Source organism: Vicugna pacos, chromosome 11 (genome assembly GCF_048564905.1).
Source record: "Vicugna pacos chromosome 11, VicPac4, whole genome shotgun sequence".
Classification (NCBI taxonomy): domain Eukaryota; kingdom Metazoa; phylum Chordata; class Mammalia; order Artiodactyla; family Camelidae; genus Vicugna; species Vicugna pacos.
Window position 1 is genome coordinate 75,378,064 of NC_132997.1, and position 19,967 is coordinate 75,398,030.

General features: G+C 37.8%; 1 protein-coding gene across 2 annotated transcripts in view; it reads right to left on the reverse strand.

Annotated features, from left to right (window-relative positions):
• Nucleotides 1–19,967, reverse strand: part of HPSE2 (heparanase 2 (inactive)) — a 569,659-nt gene that overhangs the window by 125,475 nt on the left and 424,217 nt on the right. For both annotated transcript variants that reach the window (XM_006210536.4, XM_015244637.3), the window contains exon 7: nucleotides 15,874–15,967. In XM_006210536.4, coding sequence (XP_006210598.1) covers nucleotides 15,874–15,967 — 94 coding nt within the window. The remainder of the gene's footprint in view (nucleotides 1–15,873; nucleotides 15,968–19,967) is intronic.

Sequence of the window (19,967 nt, forward strand, 5' to 3'; positions counted from 1 at the left end):
CACAAAATAGTATATAAAGATACATCTCTCTTAGGGGCATGTAAATAAAAACACAAGAGAGGCATGTATAAGAGGGAGATGAATGCAAGTGGGGATTAGAGACGAAGGTGAAAATTAAAACAAAAGGATGAACTGATGATAATAGTTTGCTGTAGCTGAGGAACATGATTTTAATTTAATTTTCTGCACCTCAGGTGCAAAAAAAGAGAAAACATACATGGGATGTAACACATATGTCAGAACTTTCCTTTTCCCAAACCTATGGACAGACGTTGGCAAGCAACCATATTCCTCTTTTCATCTCTCCTTAGGTATATCTCCCTGCCCTTTCTCCTCCATCTTCTAGAGACTGTGCATTATTTGAGACTTATTTTAAAATCAGGGTTGGAAAAGCATTTGACCCTTTCAGGAATAAAGTTGTATATATTTTTAAAATTTGAGATATAAGAAAGAACTGTGATCAAGAAAGACCCTGAAAATTAATAGTGGAGGTCAAACTGGACTGTTGTTAAAGATTAAATTAGGATTCCCCCTTTCACCCAGAAAGAGTCACTGAGGACACCACAAGGTGATCCTCTCCCGCTTCTTGTCACTGCTCAGAGTGCCCAACCCAAGGGGAGCTGGAAAAAGTATAAATGAGAAAGCGAGAAAAACACCTTGAATGATCAGAAGACAGAGCCATGTAGTGAAATTAAAGGATTACACTGATGATTTCCCTTAAAATATAGTACTAGAAAAATGTCTGTGCTTTTGATAGACTTGGTGCTTCTTTTAACACTGACTAGAACTGAGTAAATATTAGTGTTTTTCTTTTTTGCCTTTGGCTTCCAGGATATTCACAATTTAACTTCTGCTCAAAGATAGATATTGAAATGAGGCAATTAGAGAAAGCAGGTTTGGTTAAACATAACAGAATAAAACAAAACAAAAAGGTACGTACTATAAGATGATGAACATTGAAATAATTAAGCTAAGTGAAAGAAGCCAGACACAGAAGGTCATATATTATTCCATTTACATAAAATGTCTAGAGTAGACAAATCCACTGGGACAGAAAGTAGATTAATGGTTTTCTAGGGTTGGAGAAAAGGAAGGAGAATGGGGGGAGGATGGGGGTGACTACAAATAGGTATGGGGTTTCTTTGATGGGCAATGAACATGTTCTAAATTAAATACTGGTGATGGTTTCACAATTCTGTGATTATACTTAAAAATCACTGAATTTCACACTTTTAAAGGGTGAATCTTATGATATGTGAATTATACCTCAAAGCTGTGTGTGTGTGTATAGCATTAGCAAAAAGAGAGGTGGACTCTAATAGGCAGATAACTAATGTGGAAAGAGGAATGTGCCCTGGAAATCTGGGGTTCTACTGCATAATAGCTTGAGACTTTGTAATCATCATTAGCTTGGATTTCAATTTCTTCACCAACACGTAAAGCCATAAATTTGGAGTAGATGAAATGTAAATCCTTTCCAAATACAAAATGTTAAAATGTATTAATTTTTTATAGTGTTTATGAAGGTCCTGTTAGCTCCTGTCCCCCAAAGGTCAAGAGTCTCTTTGATTATGGAGCTTAAAATTACATAAACAACAAATATGGGAGGCAAAAAAAGTGAGAGCTAGTCAGAGCTGGTCATCTCAGAAACAAGATCTGCCCTAGAGGTAAACAGTGAGAGTGGTGGAAAAAGCCACAGGAGTAGGTGAAATTACCTAAGGGGAATGTATAAAAACAAGACTAACAAAGGGCTAAGGATGTCCATCCCAAAACATTAAGGCATTATCAAATGGATTTATTCATTCACTCTACAAATATTTATTGAGCACCTGCTATATGCCAAGCAGAGTTCTAGGGGCAGATGGTGAATGAAACAGAGGTATCTACTCTCATTGGCTTATATTTTAGTCAAGGGGGGAGACTGATTATAAACATGTAAACATAATAAATGGTAAGTACTAGGAGGAAAATGAAACAGAGTAATCTGACAGAAAGTGCCTTGGAAGGAGGGGAGGGTTGAGATTTTAGATAGTGGTCAAGGGATGCCCCTCTAGCTCCTTTAAATGAGGACTTGATCCCAGAAAGCGGTTGGATTTATAAATTACTGTGTACACAGGCCTCTGCAAGGACACACATATGGTGTAAATAAAGTTCATCTGAATTCTCTTCTGACTTGCAGGAAGATTTGGAAGGAAACAATCTAAGACTTCTTGTTACTGGTGAGGGAGCATTGATCAGTGGTTAGGGGCATAGACTCTGCCCACAGATTGCCTGTGTTGGAGTCTTGGTTTTATCCTTGACTCACTGTGTGACTTCTTTGTGCCTTAATTCCCTGAACTGTAAAATTAGAATAATAAAAAATCTATTTCAGAGCATTTTCTGATATTAAGTGACCTAATACTTGTAAAACACTTGGAAAGGTGTCTGGCAGATGGTAAGCTCTCAAAGTAAATAAAATGTTACCTATACCATTCTCGTTGTCCAAAGCACATGAGACTGCATTTGGAGCCATCTAACATTAGGATCGGTTGCTTTCTTTTGAATGTGTTTATGCTGGTAGGTAATAGACCAGATGTATGCTAAGTAGAGGGTAAGGTTCATTTAGAATTTAAAATGCACATGGATAATTCATATTGACATAATTAGCATTCAGAGTAGTTCATTTATCCATTCAGCATAGGAGCAAGTCCTGTCCTTCTCTAGAGAAGCCACATGGACAAAAAACATAGGGAGGTAGCGCTTTGATACAAAACCAAGCCAGTTATATGAAATGTTTGGTGAGGGAGAGAGTCCTACAAAGTATCAATGTTAAAGGTTCTGGGAGTAGTTGGCATGAATCAATAAGGATTTTCTGAACATTTACCACTTGAGACATGGAGAGAGGTTTGATGTACTGTGTGTCTACCATGATCAGAGAAGACCATCACAGTGACGTGTTGGGGAGGTTCTGAAGCTGGGTGCTGGTTGGGACTGGACAGGAAAGCAGTATGGGCAGAGGAGAACAGAAAAAAATTAGGAAAAGCAGATGGAACCAGCTGCAAAATTCCCTTAGAAAGTGAAACTCTAAGAAACTAAGGGGTATGTTGTTCAACACTGTGGTTTTGTGAATAAATATGATTCCCCCTGTGCTGGAAGACAGAAAATGGGAAGACTGGAAAGATCAAGGGTACAGTTCTTGGTGAGAAATGATGTGCCAATGAAGGTTATTTTAGGAACATATTGTCCGGGGAGGGAGAAGTACAAGTGCTGAGATTACTGAAGTGAGGGGAGAGGCGAGGTGAGTGGTTGGCTCCCTTTCAGCAGTTCATTTGCCCCCAGTAGACTTCAGCCCTTGGACCTATGTGGACAAGGGAGCTTTGAGGCACCCACAGAAGAGCTCAGCAAGTTGCCAGTGGCTGCTCAGAATCCTTCGGCCTGCTGGGGGCAGGGTAGTATGAAGGGAATCCCTCTAGCTCCCTTCTCTCATATTTCAGGGGTTGAGGACATCAGGATTGTTTTGTGTGGCTATATCAAGAGAGAGGAGGGCCAAAGAGAAAAACAGTACTGATTTTTTTTTCTTATTTTCCCTACGACTTTGAATTTTTTTTAAAAAAGAAGAACAGTAGAAATAGAGAAATAACCATTCTTGTGGCACATTTTCAGGCCTGGGCTTCCTTTTCCTGTTTCTCCAAAACTGTGATCTCAGTCTTTAAAAAAGACTCCTGAGAGCCTGCTTTCAGCCACTGGCTGTGCAAGTGATGGTAGCCTTGTAGCAGCAGACATGTTGTTTATGGTTATCCAAACCCAACACCTTCCTTAATGAGAAAGGAAGCAATAAAACAGGAATAGTGGACAGGCCAGCTGGGCTAATCAGCCCTGGCAGGAGGCCCGCCCTCCCAAAGAAGCTGGAGTCCATTAATTCCAGCATCTCATCTACTTGGAAATCAACCATCCCCAGGACTTCAGGAAGAGCAGTAGCTCTTAAAGCAACCAGAACTGGTCTCCTATATTGCAAGTTAGAAGGAGCTAAAGGGCTTCAAGGAGTTTCTTAAACCTTATCTACGCACATAGTTCTCCTTGGGGGTGCCCTTGCCTCTTTGTTCTTTATTGTATTTATAAGAAGTCCAATTTTTCTTTCCATCCTTTTTGTGTGTTTTTGACTCAAAGCTACCTACTATATTAAAAGAGAAGGGGATCATTCAGTTCTGCCTTTTGCTTTCTCATTGCCCCTTCTGGAGTTCTGAATCTTATCATTTCTCCCTTGGTCTTCTTGCCAAGTCCATCCTTCTCAAGACCACCCTCTACACTGCTGCCATTTGTTAACATGACAATTTTCTCCGCAGATTCAGAACCTCAATGGCTCTCCATTACAGCATCAGAACTCAGTCATGTGCTCAAAGAGGTTCATGTGATTAGTTGGCAGATGGGCTACAAGTGACTTCTTTCTGATAATACTGAAAGTAGTGATCTGGGGAATTTACTTTAAAAAAGTGGATTCAAAGTTATTACAATAGCATTCTTTTCATTCACCAGAATTATGAAACGTTTCCTTACCCTGGGAAAAAAAAGGTAAGGAGTCAGTAAATTACACACAGCCTATAGTCTATTTTATCCACTTGTCCATGGGAGTATGTTAAACACAGTGAAATGGTGGTGAGAACCACTGATCCATAGGATATGATGCCAACTGCTTTACTTAACTAGGTATCTAAGACCCTTCATAACCACCCCTTAGCTACCTCTCCTGCCCTCCCTCCCCACAAGACCTATGGTTCACCACACAAAATGAACTCACCCATGTTGTCTGATTTTTTTTTTCCCATGACTTATTTCAAATGTTACCTCCTCTATGAAACTCTTCTCAAACCTTCAGAAAATTAATTCCCTCTCTGGCTTCCAAAGTTCTTTGAACCTATCTCTAACCTTGACCTTATACTGAGTTGTAATTTTCTGTTTGCTTATCCTTCCTACACTATAAGCAGCTTGAGAAAGCCACATTTCTCCCCTTTTTGCATGCCCTACAGAATGCTTGACAGTTACTTTGCTTATTAAATATCTGTTAAATAATGACACAATGAAATAGTTTACTTGTTAATAAGTGAGAGAGGTAATATTTTACCAAAGAAAAGGCTGAGTATCAGAGATACTAATAACTAATAATAACTAATAACTTCAGAACCAAAAGAGTAAACACCAAATCCTCATGGTTCTCGTTCTGTGCTCTGTTCAATTTTAATTGAATTTTTCTGTTTGAGGAGACCTAGAAGCTCTGGTTCACTAAACTGCCTCCATATTTAATATGTCCTTCTTAGGTTAGACAAGCCAGGCTATTCTGAGCTCAGCCATTCCAATATCTCATCACATTCTTCCCGATTTATTTCTTCTGTCTAATGTACTTCCTGTCAGTTTCATTAATTTTTTCTGTATAATTTCTTTTTATCATCTCCCTGTTCCGGAGTGCCATATTTGCTCATTTTCTTTTGGTATCAGATCAATTTTTAATTTGTGGCTTCTGTTTCTGTGTCATTTTTAGGATTTAAAATTGTATTCTCTGCTCTTTTTATCTCAAACCACAGAAAAGCAATTGAGTATAATTGCAACAAAACATAATATTAAAATAGGAACATACACAAAAAAGAAAGTCACTAGGGAGGCAAGGAAATTACGAGCATATGCAAGAAAATGAGGAAGAAAGTTTCATAAAGTCCCAAAGCAATGACTACACTCAAGGATAAGTGCTGGTGGAGGGAGAGATTGGACAGCAGCTACTTGCACATAAATCACTCCTCCTCCCTTCTGCAGTCTTTTTCTATTACTAACACCCGCCAGGCTTACTAGATGGTCTGCCTACTGACAAGTCATAGGTTCCACCAGGCTCAGAGGTAATTTCCTCTCACTCAGGACAAACCCTATGATCCCCGCACTTCCATGTAGAAATATTAGAAGGTCACCCCAAGCTGCCTTTTCCTCCTGAAGAAGACCTTTTCTCCAAGTAGCAATTTGTTCCCAGGGCCATTCCCCCCATATGTCCTTCATGTTGTCACTGCCTTCCACACAACAAGACCTCACTGTACATTGGCTAAAAAGCCTGTGCAAATGAAACATATGAATTTAGTCTGGTGAATGAATGCAAATCACTCCCTGAAAATCCTTGTCCTCTTCCTCTATACAATATTGTGGAAATATTAGATATTACCTAATATTGTGGTACCCAACTTTAACTTAGCCCTCACTTTTAGGAATATCCACCCCAGGTTGTATCAACTGATTGGGGGGATTAATTTAATGTTCTTCCATCACGAACATTCAGTATTCTTCTTTTTAAAAAGGTTTCCTAATCCTGGGTGGTCAGGAATATAAATATCACACGGGTGACAAAATTAATGGTTAACAAGCATGGGAGATGCACAATGGTGTACTGGATAGAGCATGGGCCCTGGAGTTAGGAGTTCTAATTTCACTGCTTAGCAAGTGTGGTTTCTTCAAAGGGTTAGTAATATATGATGCATTCAATAAATGGCATTTGTAACCAGAAGGTAATACAATTACTCTATTTCTATAAGTTGATGAAGTATTTTTCACTTTTTAATGGTTTTGAAATCAGAATGTTTTTCATAATCAATATCAAAAGAAACTTGCCAGTTGTTTACTTCCCCCATCAGCTGTTATTAATCTGATGGTACATTTTATAGTTGTTTGTATTTAAGAATCAAGGAAATATGGTTCATGGAAAGACAATGCCTTTTATGGTAAACATACCTTTCCAGCTAGATTCCCCTGTTTATCATCAATGTTTTATATTTGAAAGAGAAGAGTCAAAGTTTCCTTGGGTCATATTCTCCCATTTGCAGATGCACAGCCAAGTAGAGTCACAGAGGCTAATTTACTTAGGGAAACTCTTGAAGCTTAGAACTTCCAGCTCCCCACTTTCACAAGCCTCTACTTGTGTCCTGGGAAGGGCCCTAGTCATGTATTCATATGGCCAGCTATATTTCTAAATCATGCAAATTTGTTTTGTTTTCTTTTTTCTTAAAGAGGTCCTCATTGTATAAAATTCCAGCCCCACACAACTTAGAATCATCTGGATGTCACCTAAGGTATTAGTGTGGCACAATTTGTATTTAGGGTCCTCTGCCTTTCTTGAGTACTCCTTGGCTCGTGTTTCTCTTCCCCTCCATCAAAACCTGCTCTTGGGAAAGAACCATCTATTTGATAGTAACACCTTAGTGTGACTTTAAACCAGTGTGGTTTACCTCTTCTCAGGTTATCTACATTCTGCATCCTCCTCCTAGTGTAAAATGAAAATTATTTTTCTAAAATGAAATATCTGGCATTAGCAAACTGACTGAAATGTTACTTTGAGCCATAAATAGACCTTTTCCTTCGCCCCTAACCACATACCTAGAGGATATCTCCTACTATGTCTAGATGTAGGCATCAACTGTTTATGGTTGTCTAAATCAATTTCTATTTATTCAACACTATGCTGCAAAGTTAGTAGCAGATTAGATTCTTCTTCATGTGAACAGTGGAGATAGCATATCCAAATGTGAAAGAGATGAAGATATTTCTTTGCTTCTTTTACACTTCTTGCACTATTTTACTCTGCTCATTCACCTTCCCCTTCCTAACTTCCTCCCTCTAACATTGACTGAGCACCTGCCAAGTGATAGGCACTATGATAGCACTGGCACACTGAAATAAGCATTCAACATTATTCAATAAATTAGTGAATGAATGAATGTATGAATCAATCAAAAACTGATTTTTTTCAGTGGTGATACTGTTCTTACCCTAGTAATGTGTTTTTATTTCCCAGTTTTCTTCATTAGAGAAAGTTAACATGATTATTATCCTCATTTTCCTTTAGTTGTATGTCCAGTTATTCTATTATCCTCAGGAGTAACTGTTATTCTTTTACCCTCTTCCCCTTTGATATACTTTTATAAGAAGTAGGTAAACCAAATGGTTGGTTGAGAACATTTCTTTTTTAATCTATTAATTACTTCAAAAGAATTAAATATTCCTCTGCCTTACCTACTTCCATGATCCTGCAACTAAGATGTATTGGAAAAAGTGACATGATGTTAGTGAATGTATTGAGATTTCAAAAGAGTTAATCTTTATTCAGTATTATAAGCAATCATAAGCAATGATGATATTAACAAAAGATCATGGTCATATTATAAACCACATAAATCATTCACCCCATCATACATATTTACAACCAAGAGTCCTCTGATCACATCCTAAGAAGAACTATGTAAATTAAAAGGTGTCTATCTTTTAGGTATTATCCTAAATGTCATTTCCTCTGGGAAGGACTTCCCTGATTTCCTTTCCTTTACAAACCAAGGTAGATACATCCCACCATGGGCTCCCATAGCATCCTATATGTCCTGTTATAGGAGTCATCCCATCTTACTACCACTGCTTGCTTTGTTAACTGTTTTCCCACTAAACTATAAGGTCTATGAGGACAACCATCACATCCATTTTATCCCCAGGGATCTGGAAGATACTAAGAATGTTACAAACAGTTGATAAATGAAGGAAGAAAGGGAAGAAAGAAGGAGGGAGGAAGGAAGGAAAATTTCAACTATTAGGGAAGCCAATTGTTCAGTTTATTTAGTATTTAAAATGCAATCAAGAGGATAGTACTTTTGAAAATACTTTCCTTATGATTGGGATTTCACCAACTCCTTCCTGTGCTTATTGAGTTGCTGAAAATAATATCAACAAGTGTTATTTCCTCCTCTGATTCCTCTAGGAGATGAGATGCAAATCATAGAGTCTAAGTAACTTAAGCCAAAGTGGTTCTTCTTGGTTCTTATGTCATTGTTTTGGAGTCAGCCCAGCTCTATACCATCTGCACTGTATCCTCAACATCTCTCACTTTCCCATCTGACTCTTGCCTGCATTGTGAGATTCTCAACTCTTTCCCTTGACTCATCTCCCAGAGCATAGATGATAATCCTCATTCTATGGAAGGAAGATTCTGTGTGGATCATCCAAAGGAGTGGGTTGCTCCAATAGTATCTCTGGCTTTCTAATGCATCATGCAGATTTTCATATAACCAGAATTCACCCACTGCTCAGAAAACTGAGAATTCCTCTTTAAGTGGCAGTCCAAATTTGGAAACCACAGCTGTTTTTAACAATTGAGTCATTGCCTTTCAGGTGCCAAGAATATCACCTATCATATTCTCCAGGGTTCAAAGAAAGAGGAAAGAGAAAAAAGCAAACAGCAAGTTGAGGGAAAGGTAACAAGAAGCTTCTCGAGTCATATCAATTATTATTAAAAAACTGTAATAACTGAAACAACAATAATAATAGCAATTAACTAGTATTCACTAGCAATTAAAAAAACAGGACCTCATGTGACCTTCTTGATCTCCCTAAGGAAAGAGGATCGTATAGGGCCCCTATCTGTTGAGTACTGGTTCCAGGAACCGCTGTGGATATCAAAATCTGCAGATGCTTATACAAAATGGTGTGGTGTTTGTATATAACCTAGGTACATCCTTTCATGTACTTTAAGTCATCTAGGTTACTTATAATACCTACTAATACAATATAAATGCTATGTAAATAGTTGGAAATATAATGTAAATAGTTGCCAGTACATGGTAGATGCAAGTTTTGCTTTTTGGAACCTTCTGGAAGTTTTTTCTTAACTATTTTTGATCCTTTGTTGGTTGAATCCACAGATGCAGAACACATGGATGTGGATCCGGAGGACTGACCATATTCTTAGCATCCTCATTTTACAGATGAAGAAACAAAATCAGAGAAGTTAAGTGAATGGCCCAAGGTCACACAACCCAAGTCACCAGACTTCAAATCCTCTATTCTATCTCTTGTTCAAACAGCCTCATCACTGATTTATCTAAACAATCTCACACAAATCTGTTTTTGTGGAAAATGTACCTTTTCCTATCACTGTGGACCTAAGGAGAGGTCATTAGGACTTCTCTGAACTCAGAAAAGAAATAAAGACTCCATTTCTAGTTTTTGGATGAGGGTTCCAGGTATATACATATTAAAATTTTACTTGGCCTTTCTCTGAACTGGTTTTGGGGATTTGCAAGAAAGAAGTTTGACCTTTCTGCCCCAGTACAAATCTTGGAATCTAATTTTCCAAATTCCCTTCCCACCCTCAGGGGACATCAGGAACAGCCAAAGCAACTTTCAACTGGCAAAGCTCGGTGACCCCTCTCAGGTCTCCCAGCCTTCATCTCCCTAGGACAGGCCAGAATCCTAGCATATCCTGGGCTGTGATGAGAGACTCTCATCCAGGAGGCCTTAACAACTGGGCCTAGGCTGCTGCAGCCAATAGAAACTCTAGCCCATGAATCAAATCTCAAGGAATCTGTGATCCAGCAACACCTCCAGCAGATACCCATTTAAGGCAATATCTGGCAAGAGCTTTGTAAAAAGAGAGTTGGAAAAGAAAAACCAGTCAGAGAAAAGAAACAAGGAGGATGAAACTTTGGCAGACAGTATTTCCCAAAAATGACTGAAAAAATATTTCTGGTCTTATATGCCCTTCCAGAACCTGTCACTCCCCCATCAAGAGGAGTTTATTTTTTCTCTCCTTGAATCTCTATGTGTCTTGGTGGCTGTCTTGGTGAATAGACCATGGTTGAAGTGATGCCCTATGACTTCTGAGGGTAGGTAGAAAAGGTGACCCAGCTTCCACCTGGCTCTCTTGGACATCTGACTGTAGGACCCTGGGAGGAAGCCCAGGCTGCATGAAGAGTTCATATGTAGGTATTCCAGTTGTCAGCTCCACAAAGGTGCTAGTTGACAACTGACATCAACTAACCGCCAGACACGAGTGAATGAGCCTTCTGAGGATTCCAGTACCAGCCTTTGAATCACCCTAGACTTTGAGTCTTCCAGCTGAAGCTAATGGAACAAAGACAAGCCATCCCTATGGGAATTTCTGACCCATAGAATCCACAGTCATAATAAATGGTTGTTTCAAGCCACTACATTTGGGGATAATTTGTTGAACAGAAAGTCATAACCAGAGCAGGAACCTAGGCCTAAGGAGACATGTGGGCTTGTTCTATTTGCAGTCATTGAAAGGTGACTCCAGGCCCTACCGCTAATTCTAGTCATTCCCTGCCAGGTGCCTTCTGCACATAGGTCATTTCTCCTGAAGGCTCAACTGTTCCGCCCTACAATTGCACTTGGCTCTCCCCTTCCAAGTTCATCAGAAATGTTTTTAAAGGTCTGAATCTTGATTGTGTATAGGGTTTCGGCCCTTTTCCTTCAGTTTCTTTGGCCTTGCCTGGACAAATCATAAGTTTAGGCACTTACTTCAGATGGTGAAGGAGTATGCAGTGGTGGAGGGTGAGAGGTAGTGGGGAGAAAGGGAAGAGTCTAACTCCCAATACCTTTGTCTTAGTTTTGATCTAGAGCTACCTATTCTACTTTAAGAATTACATGAGCAGAGTTAGAACCTTCACTCTCAGTGCCATGATACAACTGAATCATTTTACTTCAAATGATAACACTTTCATCAGGTCATTAGACTCAAAACCAGGAAAGCCAAAAATATAAGGACTTGTCTATCTTGTACACTGTTATAATGCAGACACTTAGAATAGTGCCTGGAACATAGTAAGTTCTCAATAAATATCTATCGAATGAACAAATGAATGAATGAATGAAATTTCTCCCCCTCTTTTTAGAGAGCAATAACTGATGTTGGATTAGCATAATATGTTTAGAAAACTGACAGGTATATATAGAAGAGATAAACAAGTTTATACTGTATAGGACAGGGAAATATAGACAAGATCTTATAGTAGCTCATGGTGAAAAAGAATATGAAAATGAATGTATGTATATTCATGTATGACTGAAAAATTATGCTGTACACCAGAAAATGACACATGGTAAACTGACCGTAATTCAATAAAAAATTTTTTTTAAAGTATGATATTGTAAAAAAAAAAACCAAAATTATAGTGTTCAAAAGGTTGACGTTCTACTACATTAGGTAATGTTTTTCAACCTGTTCAAAGTAAGTATTAAACCTTGAAACTGTGAGTTCCTTGAGGGCAGAGACTGTGTCTTACTCCATTTTGAATCCTCAGCACCTAACACTTGGCCTGGTACTTGCTAAGAGCTTGGTAAATATTAAACATTTAAATATTAAAAACTAAATGAATGTCAAACAAAGACTGGCAGATTTTTTTAAATTAAATTATAGACAGTTTACAATGTTGTGCTATTTCTGGTATACAGCAGAGTGATTTAGTTATACATATATATTCATTTTTATATTCTTTTTCATTATAGGCTATTATAAGGTATTGAATATAGTTCCCTATGCTATATAGTAGGACCTTGCTGTTTATCTATTTTATATATAGTAGTTAGTATCTGCAAATCCTGAACTCCCAGTTTATCCCTCCACACTCCCTCTTCCCCACTGGTAACCATAAGTTTGTTTTCTGTGTCTGGGTCTGCTTCTATTTTGTAAATAAGTTCATTTGTGTTTTTTTTTTTTAGATTGCACTGATAGTGATATTATATGGTATTTTTCTTTCTCTTGCTTACTTCACTTAGTATGATGATCTCCAAGTCCATCCAGGTTGTTGCAAATGGCATTGGCATTATTTTATTCTTTTGTTATGGTTGAATAATATTCCATTGTGTGTATGTATGTATATATTCACACATAATTTCTTTATCCAGTCATCTGTTGGTGGACATTTAGGTTGCTTTCATGGCTTGGCTATTGTAAATACTGCTGCTATGAACACTGGGGTGCATATATCTTTTTGAATTAGAGTTTCCTCCAGATATATGCCCAGGAGTAGGATTGCTGGATCATATAGTAAGTCTATTTTTAGTTTTTTGAGGAATCTCCATACTGTTTTCCATAATGGCTGCATCAAACTACATTTCTGTCAACAGTGTAGGAGGGTTCCCTTTTCTCCACACTCTCTCCAGCATTTACTGTTTGTGGACTTTTTAATGATGTCTGTTCTGACTGGTGATACCTCACTGTAGTTTTGATTTGTATTTCTCTGTTAATTAGTGATATCAAACATTTTTTCATGTGCCTATTGGCCATTTGCATGTCTTCCTTGGAGAAATGTTTGTTTGGTTTTCTGCCCATTTTTTGATTGGGTTGTTTATTTTTTTATTATTGAGTTGTATGAGCAGTTGTATATTCTGGAATTTAAGTCCTTGCCAATCACATCGTTTGTAAATATTTTATCCTATTCTGTAGGTTGTCTTTTCATTCTGTTTATGGTTTCCTTTGCTGTGCAAAGCTTGTAAGTTTAATTTGGTTCCATTTGTTTATTTTTGCTTTTATTTCTATCACCCTGGTAGACTGCCCTAGAAGAACATTGCTAAGATTTATGTCAGAAAATGTTTTGCCTATGTTTTTTTCTAGGAGATTTATAGTGTCTTGTCTTATGTTTAAATATTTAAGCCACTTTAAGTTTATTTTTGTGTATGGTGTGAGGGAGTGTTCTAACTTCATTGATTTACATGTTGCTGTCCAACTTTTCCAACACCACTTGATCAAGAAGCTGTCTTTCCTCCATTGTACATTCTTGCCTGCATCAAAGATTAATTGACCATAGGTATGTGGGTTTATTTCTGGGCTCTCTGTTCTGTTCCACTGGTCCATATGTTTGTTTTTTGTGCCAATACCAAGCTGTTTTGATTACTATAGGTCTCTAGTATTGTCTGAAGTCTGGGGGAGTTATTCCTCCAGCTTCATTCTTTTTCTTCAGTATTGCTTGTCAATTCTGGGTCTTTTGTGATTCCATATAAATATTAGGATCATTTGTTCTAGTTCTGTGAAAAATGTCCTAGGCAATTTGATAGGTGTCTCATTAAATCAGTAGATTGCTCTGGGTAGTATGGCCATTTTAACAATATTGATTCTTCCAAACCAAGAGCATGGGATATCTTTCTGTTTCCTTAAGTCATTTTTAATTTCCTTAATCAGTGTTTTGTAATTCTCTGTGTATAAGTCTTTTACCTCCTTGGTCAGGTTTATTCCTAAGTATTTTATTTTTTTGATATGATTTTAAAAAGGATTGTTTTTGTTTTTATTTTACTTTCCTTTTCTGATTTCATTGTTAGTGTAAAGAAATGCAACTGATTTCTGTATGTTAATTTTGTATCTTGTTACCTTGCTGAATTCACTTATCAGCTCTTGCAGTTTTTGTGTGGAGGCTTTAGGGTTTTCTGTATACAGTATCATGTCATCTGCATATAGTGATAATTTTACCTCTTCTCTTCCAATTTGGATACCTTTTATTTCTTTTTCTTGCCTGACTGCTATGGTTAGGACTTCCAAAACTATGTTGAATAGAAGTGGTCCTTGTCTTGTTCCAAATTCTAGTGTGAAGGCTTTCAACTTTTCATTGTTGAGTATTATGTTGGCTGTGGGTTTGTCATAAATAGCTTTTATTATGTCAAGTTATTTCCCTCTATATCCATCTTAGTAAAAGTTTTTATCATGAATGGATGTTGAATTTTATCAAATGCTTTTTCTGCATCTATTGGGGTGATCATGTGATTTTTCTCCTTTCTTTTGTTGATGTGGTGTATCACATTGTTTGATTTGCATATGTTGAACCATCCTTGTGTCCCTAGGATGAATCCAACTTGATCATAGTGTATAATCTTCTTTATGTATTGTTTAATTCAGTTTGCTAGTATTTTGCTGAGAATTTTTACATGGCAGAGATATTTCAAAAATCATTTAGTTCTCTTAGGCTTTGCCTAGTAGTAGATAATGACAGAAAGGGTGTGGTCAATGCACCTGATCCCTAGAGGGATCAGACTGGGATGCAGAAATGCAGAAGTCCTGAGGCCTCCCAGTCTTTAAAGACTCAAAAGGCTATTTGTAATCTGAGTATGATGTCGGTATGGATGCAAAAAATGTACAGACTTCCACTTTAGCAATCAAAAGTGCTTTTCTCTGAGTGCTTCAGATAGGATTTTGTTTCACAGCTAATTTTATGATGAGACATTCATTTATTCATTTATCCCATACTGATGGGGGCTTACCTGTTTCTATTTTTCTTCAAAGGTTTGTTTAAACTGTTCAAGAGAAAGTTGAGTGTTCAAAAGGTTGTCATTCCTTGGAAAAGGACCTAACCAGGCAACTAAAGATGTGATATCACCATTTTGTAAAGGCAGATGGAAACTGTAGACATAAGATCCTCACAACTCAGATCAATTAAAAATGTGATCTGCATGGGGTGGAATCACTTGAAAAATGACTGTTAAGAATAGAGATGTCCGGGATCTACTCCAGACAAACTAAATCAGAATATCAGAAGTAAGACTGGAGACCTTAGGAGCAGCTTCTGGTGACTTTGTACTCAAGTCTGAGTTATTACCACAGGTGTCATGCTAATAGGACCTACCTGTAATCACCTAATTTAATCTGGTTTTCCCCATATCTCTACAAAAATAAGATGTTACTTGGCTGATATAAGATGCTGAGGCATAGTGCAAATGTGGCTCAGAACTGCCAATTCCTCAGACTAGAATGCCACTGAATGAATGTAATCATTTTCTCCTTCAACGAACCCAAAATAAACCCCTGCAAAAAGAAAGTAACCTATTCTTTCCTTAAGAAACTCTCAACTTAGAAACCAATTATTACAAAATATGTTATTAAAATAGAGATGTTTTTATGGTTGGATATGGCACATTCGAACTCTTCTCAGTCTATAAAACAATAAACAACAACCATCAGCTGTGAGAGGTGACTCTCAGCCGTGCACATCTAGACTGTGCTACTTTCTACCCACAGTACCAACATCCAGCTGGAACTCTGTGACCTTTTCCTTGCCTTAACCCCAAACTCCTCTTTTTCCCAGGAGACTTTTTACTCACTTTCTGAATTTTCCTAATCTGGTCAGAGAGTGTGTCTAACAGACGAGTTTTCAGGAAGTCCATCACCTTGACCACCCGGCCATCAATGTAGCAACTGGAATAAAAATAAAATAAGAATCAGATAAAATCTGGAGCAGGAGACTACAAGTACACTTCTTGAGCCAGAGGTCTCTGTTGACTGAGGAAACAGCCCAGGGTTCACTTCGGCTTTTACATCCTAAAAAGATTTTACTCTGGGTACTTTTCAAACAAGTAATGTATTTTTTTATCTTCTTCATTTTCACCTACATTTGTGGGCTAATAGTGTGATTTTTTTTCAACCTTCTCACATGAAACTGCATTTACTGCTCTTTAGGGACTGAAAGGAACTGTATAACACAAATTGGGTAATGGGGAAAAGTTTACTTTCTTTCCCTCCTAGGGAAAGTCATTTAGTATCCCTCTCATACCATCCCTACTCCCACCTTAAAGTAATAAAGGTATGTGAGAAGTTTGAAAGAATACACAAAAATTTTGACAGGTTTCCACACCTTTAAATAAGAAAACAGCAATCACAAAAATCTGATTTAATGCAGTGAGTGGGTCTCAAAGGTTTCATCTCCAGCTCACTTCCCTGGGCAAAATACCTTATAGTCAGCCTCCCTCCACCTCCAGAATAAATGAGTAAACCAATAATTAAGTTATACAGATTCAAGTCCAGGTGTCCTCTCCAAAAAAGGCAACAAATTTGGCATTCATTAGTGTGGTGGTATTCCAGGTTTTGCTAGGTAGCTTAAGTGAAACGTCAAATTATTGTTGTTAACATTTAACCAAAACAGGTCCATCCAGACTTGCAGGGACACTCTGTGTGAATACTTTCTCTGAAGACTAAGCCCAGTATGAGGTGACCTTCATTATCTCCAAACTCCCAGATCCCATCTTTGTAAAATTCTGAATTGAATCAGTTTAATTTAAATCAATGCTTATGACTCCTGGGTGCCTTCTCCAACCCATTCAGGTCTCCTTGGCTGATGGATAATGATAGATTATGTCATTTTTAGTAATATGCAAACCTATCAGTATATATTATAGCTCTATGTGAAAATTCTTTTTAAATTCCCATACCAGTAGTGATAGATGTGGTGAAATAGATATAGTGAAATGGTTAAAATTCTGGTAAAATTGTAAAGCAGGTTCTCTGGTTGAAGTGAGGGTGGGAGATGCGTTCCTCCCACACAGCCTTCCCCTTGGCCTCCCATCACCACCTAACACGTTTCCATAGAATCCAATGTTTAAATCATTGCTATACTGGAAAGAGTTTGGGTTTTGGAGCCAGAGATATTTGAGTTCAAATTCCAAATCAGGCATTTACTACCTATATGATCTTGGGCAAGATGTTTGGCCTTTATGGGCCTCAGTTTTCTTATACTTAAAAGAGAGGTAACATATCTACATCTTAGGGTTGATTGAAGATTAAGCAGATAAACCTAAAGTGTCTGGCACACGGTAGCCATTCAACAACTCTTAGCTCTTTTCTGATTTCTCTAATTTTCAGCTCACAGAGATGGGGTCATAAATGATAGGGAACTGACTAATGTGTGTGCACAAAATTCTAAAAGTGAAATTGCTGAGTCAAAGGGTACATGCTGTTGAAAATACTGGTAGTTAAGTTATATTAGGGAATAAAATAAACTAATGATATGACTTTCACCTCATTTCTGGTACAGATGCTAGACTCAGATCCAATAAACATTTATCATGTGCAACACACAGAGTTGGGCATGTCTGTGTCCATTACCTCACAATCTCTTCCTATTAGTGCTTCACTATTAGTAACTCTGATTTTTTTAAAGTTGTGGTTAGACAGCATACTACCTGAAAGCTAGGAATATGAAAACACTGCAGTATTAAAATTAAAAATAATTCATGCAATGCTAATCAAATACACATTGAAGGACATGAATATTTGTTACTATATTGCAAGATATATGATAAAAATGTACTGTAATTAGTGGTTTTTTATATTTTAATCAAATATACTAGTTTCTTCTTTTTTCTTTGTTAGCTCCTAGTAGCTATTTTAAACATCAGAGTTTATAAGTTTTGCTGGCAACACATATAGTTTAATGTTCACTGAGATAAAAATGCCACATATACTTTTTCAATATATAGGCTTCTCTGTGAACACGTTTCCTATCCCACACAATCCAAAGCCCAGGCTTAAGGGGACTTCACTTTTCTCCTCTCTTTTGTCTCTTTTCTCAAGCACACAAAACTTGTAGTTAGAAAACCTTGGTTCAATCCCATCTCTGCCACTCACGACCTATATGATACTGGGTTTCCCCTTCTTTAAAACTTGTTAAAAAAGAACCTCCAAACTGATACTATTTTCACAGGGTTACTGTACTAATAAAATCAGGAAAAATACTGGACATGGAACTCAGCACATAAAAGGTATTTAATAACCAAATCTACCTTCCAGGTGACTTAAGCACCCAAAGTGGCAGCAACCTAGACTAAAAAGCCATAGTATGGGGTAAGCAGGGGAGCATCTGTCTGGAGGACAGTATGTTCATCTGCTGTAGGATTTGGAATGAGGGAAGCATGAAGCAGAAAGAACAGGCTCAATTCCCAGTAGGTGAGAGGCAGAGGGAGAGATGGAGAAGGCTGTGATTAAGCTGTAAAAGTTTAGAGTTTGAAAAGACCTCATGGTCACGTGATCTAAAGCATGTAAGCTTGCTACTACACCTCTGAGAGGTGATTATCTAGGACAGGGAACCCACTCTCACACATTCCTGATACTTTTCCATCATACCACAGCTCGAATCCAGGAAAGGCTCTTCTACTATGGGTCTAAAATTGGCTCCCTCTTACTGTCCACTCAGTGGCTGTTTTCTAGGACCCAGGAATAGTCCAATTCCTCCTTCATGTGATACATGGGAGAGGAATTCCAGTAAAAACTTTGGCTTAAGCTTTTTAAAGCCTATTCCTGGCCCCACTTTTAACCTAACAAGCTGGATTCAATCATTCTCAGTTGGTCTCAGGCTATTCCTGTGGGCTGTGAATTAGACTGGAGAGGGGAGAGCTCCAGGCAGGAAACCAGTGTGACAAGGTTATCTTATCTCAACAGTGCAGGCAAGAAGGAGTCTGGGTCTTAGTAAGGGAGGTCACGGAAAAAGTAAAAGTGAGACCTTGTGAAGAAAGAACTATTAAAATAAAGCTTCTGTAGAGTGTAAGAGAGATGGGAAGGGAGTCAATGATGACTATGAATTTATGAGAAAGAATGTCTCAGAGAACGTTGGTGTCAAGGACATGTAGGCTAGTCAGACTTGGTTTTAGGTTTGTCAAAGGAGAGAAAAGATTCTGTCTGAGGTATCAAAGACACATAGAACATCAAAGAGAGAATATATAACAGATAGTTGGAGATGTGAGAAGTAGGTACAGAGAAAAGTTGAGAAAGAAAACGCTGACCTGGATATTTTCTTCAGTTTGTAAGTAATGGATGAAGCTATGGCTGTAGATGAGCTCTCTAAGAGGGTAAGAAAAGTTATCAAAGATACAAGATCCTCTAAAATGTTTCTCAAACATGGCTGTAGGCATTGTTTCTATCTTTGGCCCTTCCTTCTCGAGGCTGACCATCACAGCGTCTTCTCAAAAATTTCAGTCTAAGTGAGACTCACATTTGGAGTCAGAGGAATCATCATATTATACTGAGAAGTTTCAGCAACTTTCATTTGCAAACATAAACCCACATTTATATTGTACTATGGAAATAAGAACTTTGGCCCTCTACAATTTAGTATTCTTTTTAAGAGAGGGAATAATTTAACCATAGGTATGAGTTGATAGATACCTGAGCCTTTTTCTTGCATATCCCTGGACAATTAGTTTGCTGCACTTACCCTTCATAAAAGTGGAGCTTCTAAGAAAACAATCAATGTCAACAATCTGTGGTTATTTGACAAACTCCTGCCTGTTATACAGCTTCAGTTCTCTGATAGTGGCTGTCCTTGTAAAAGGCTCAATATATCATTTAGTAAGATTAAATTGTTAAAAATGATAAAGATGGTGATTCTAACCAAGACTGGGTAAAAGAAAGTAGGACTGGATTCCAG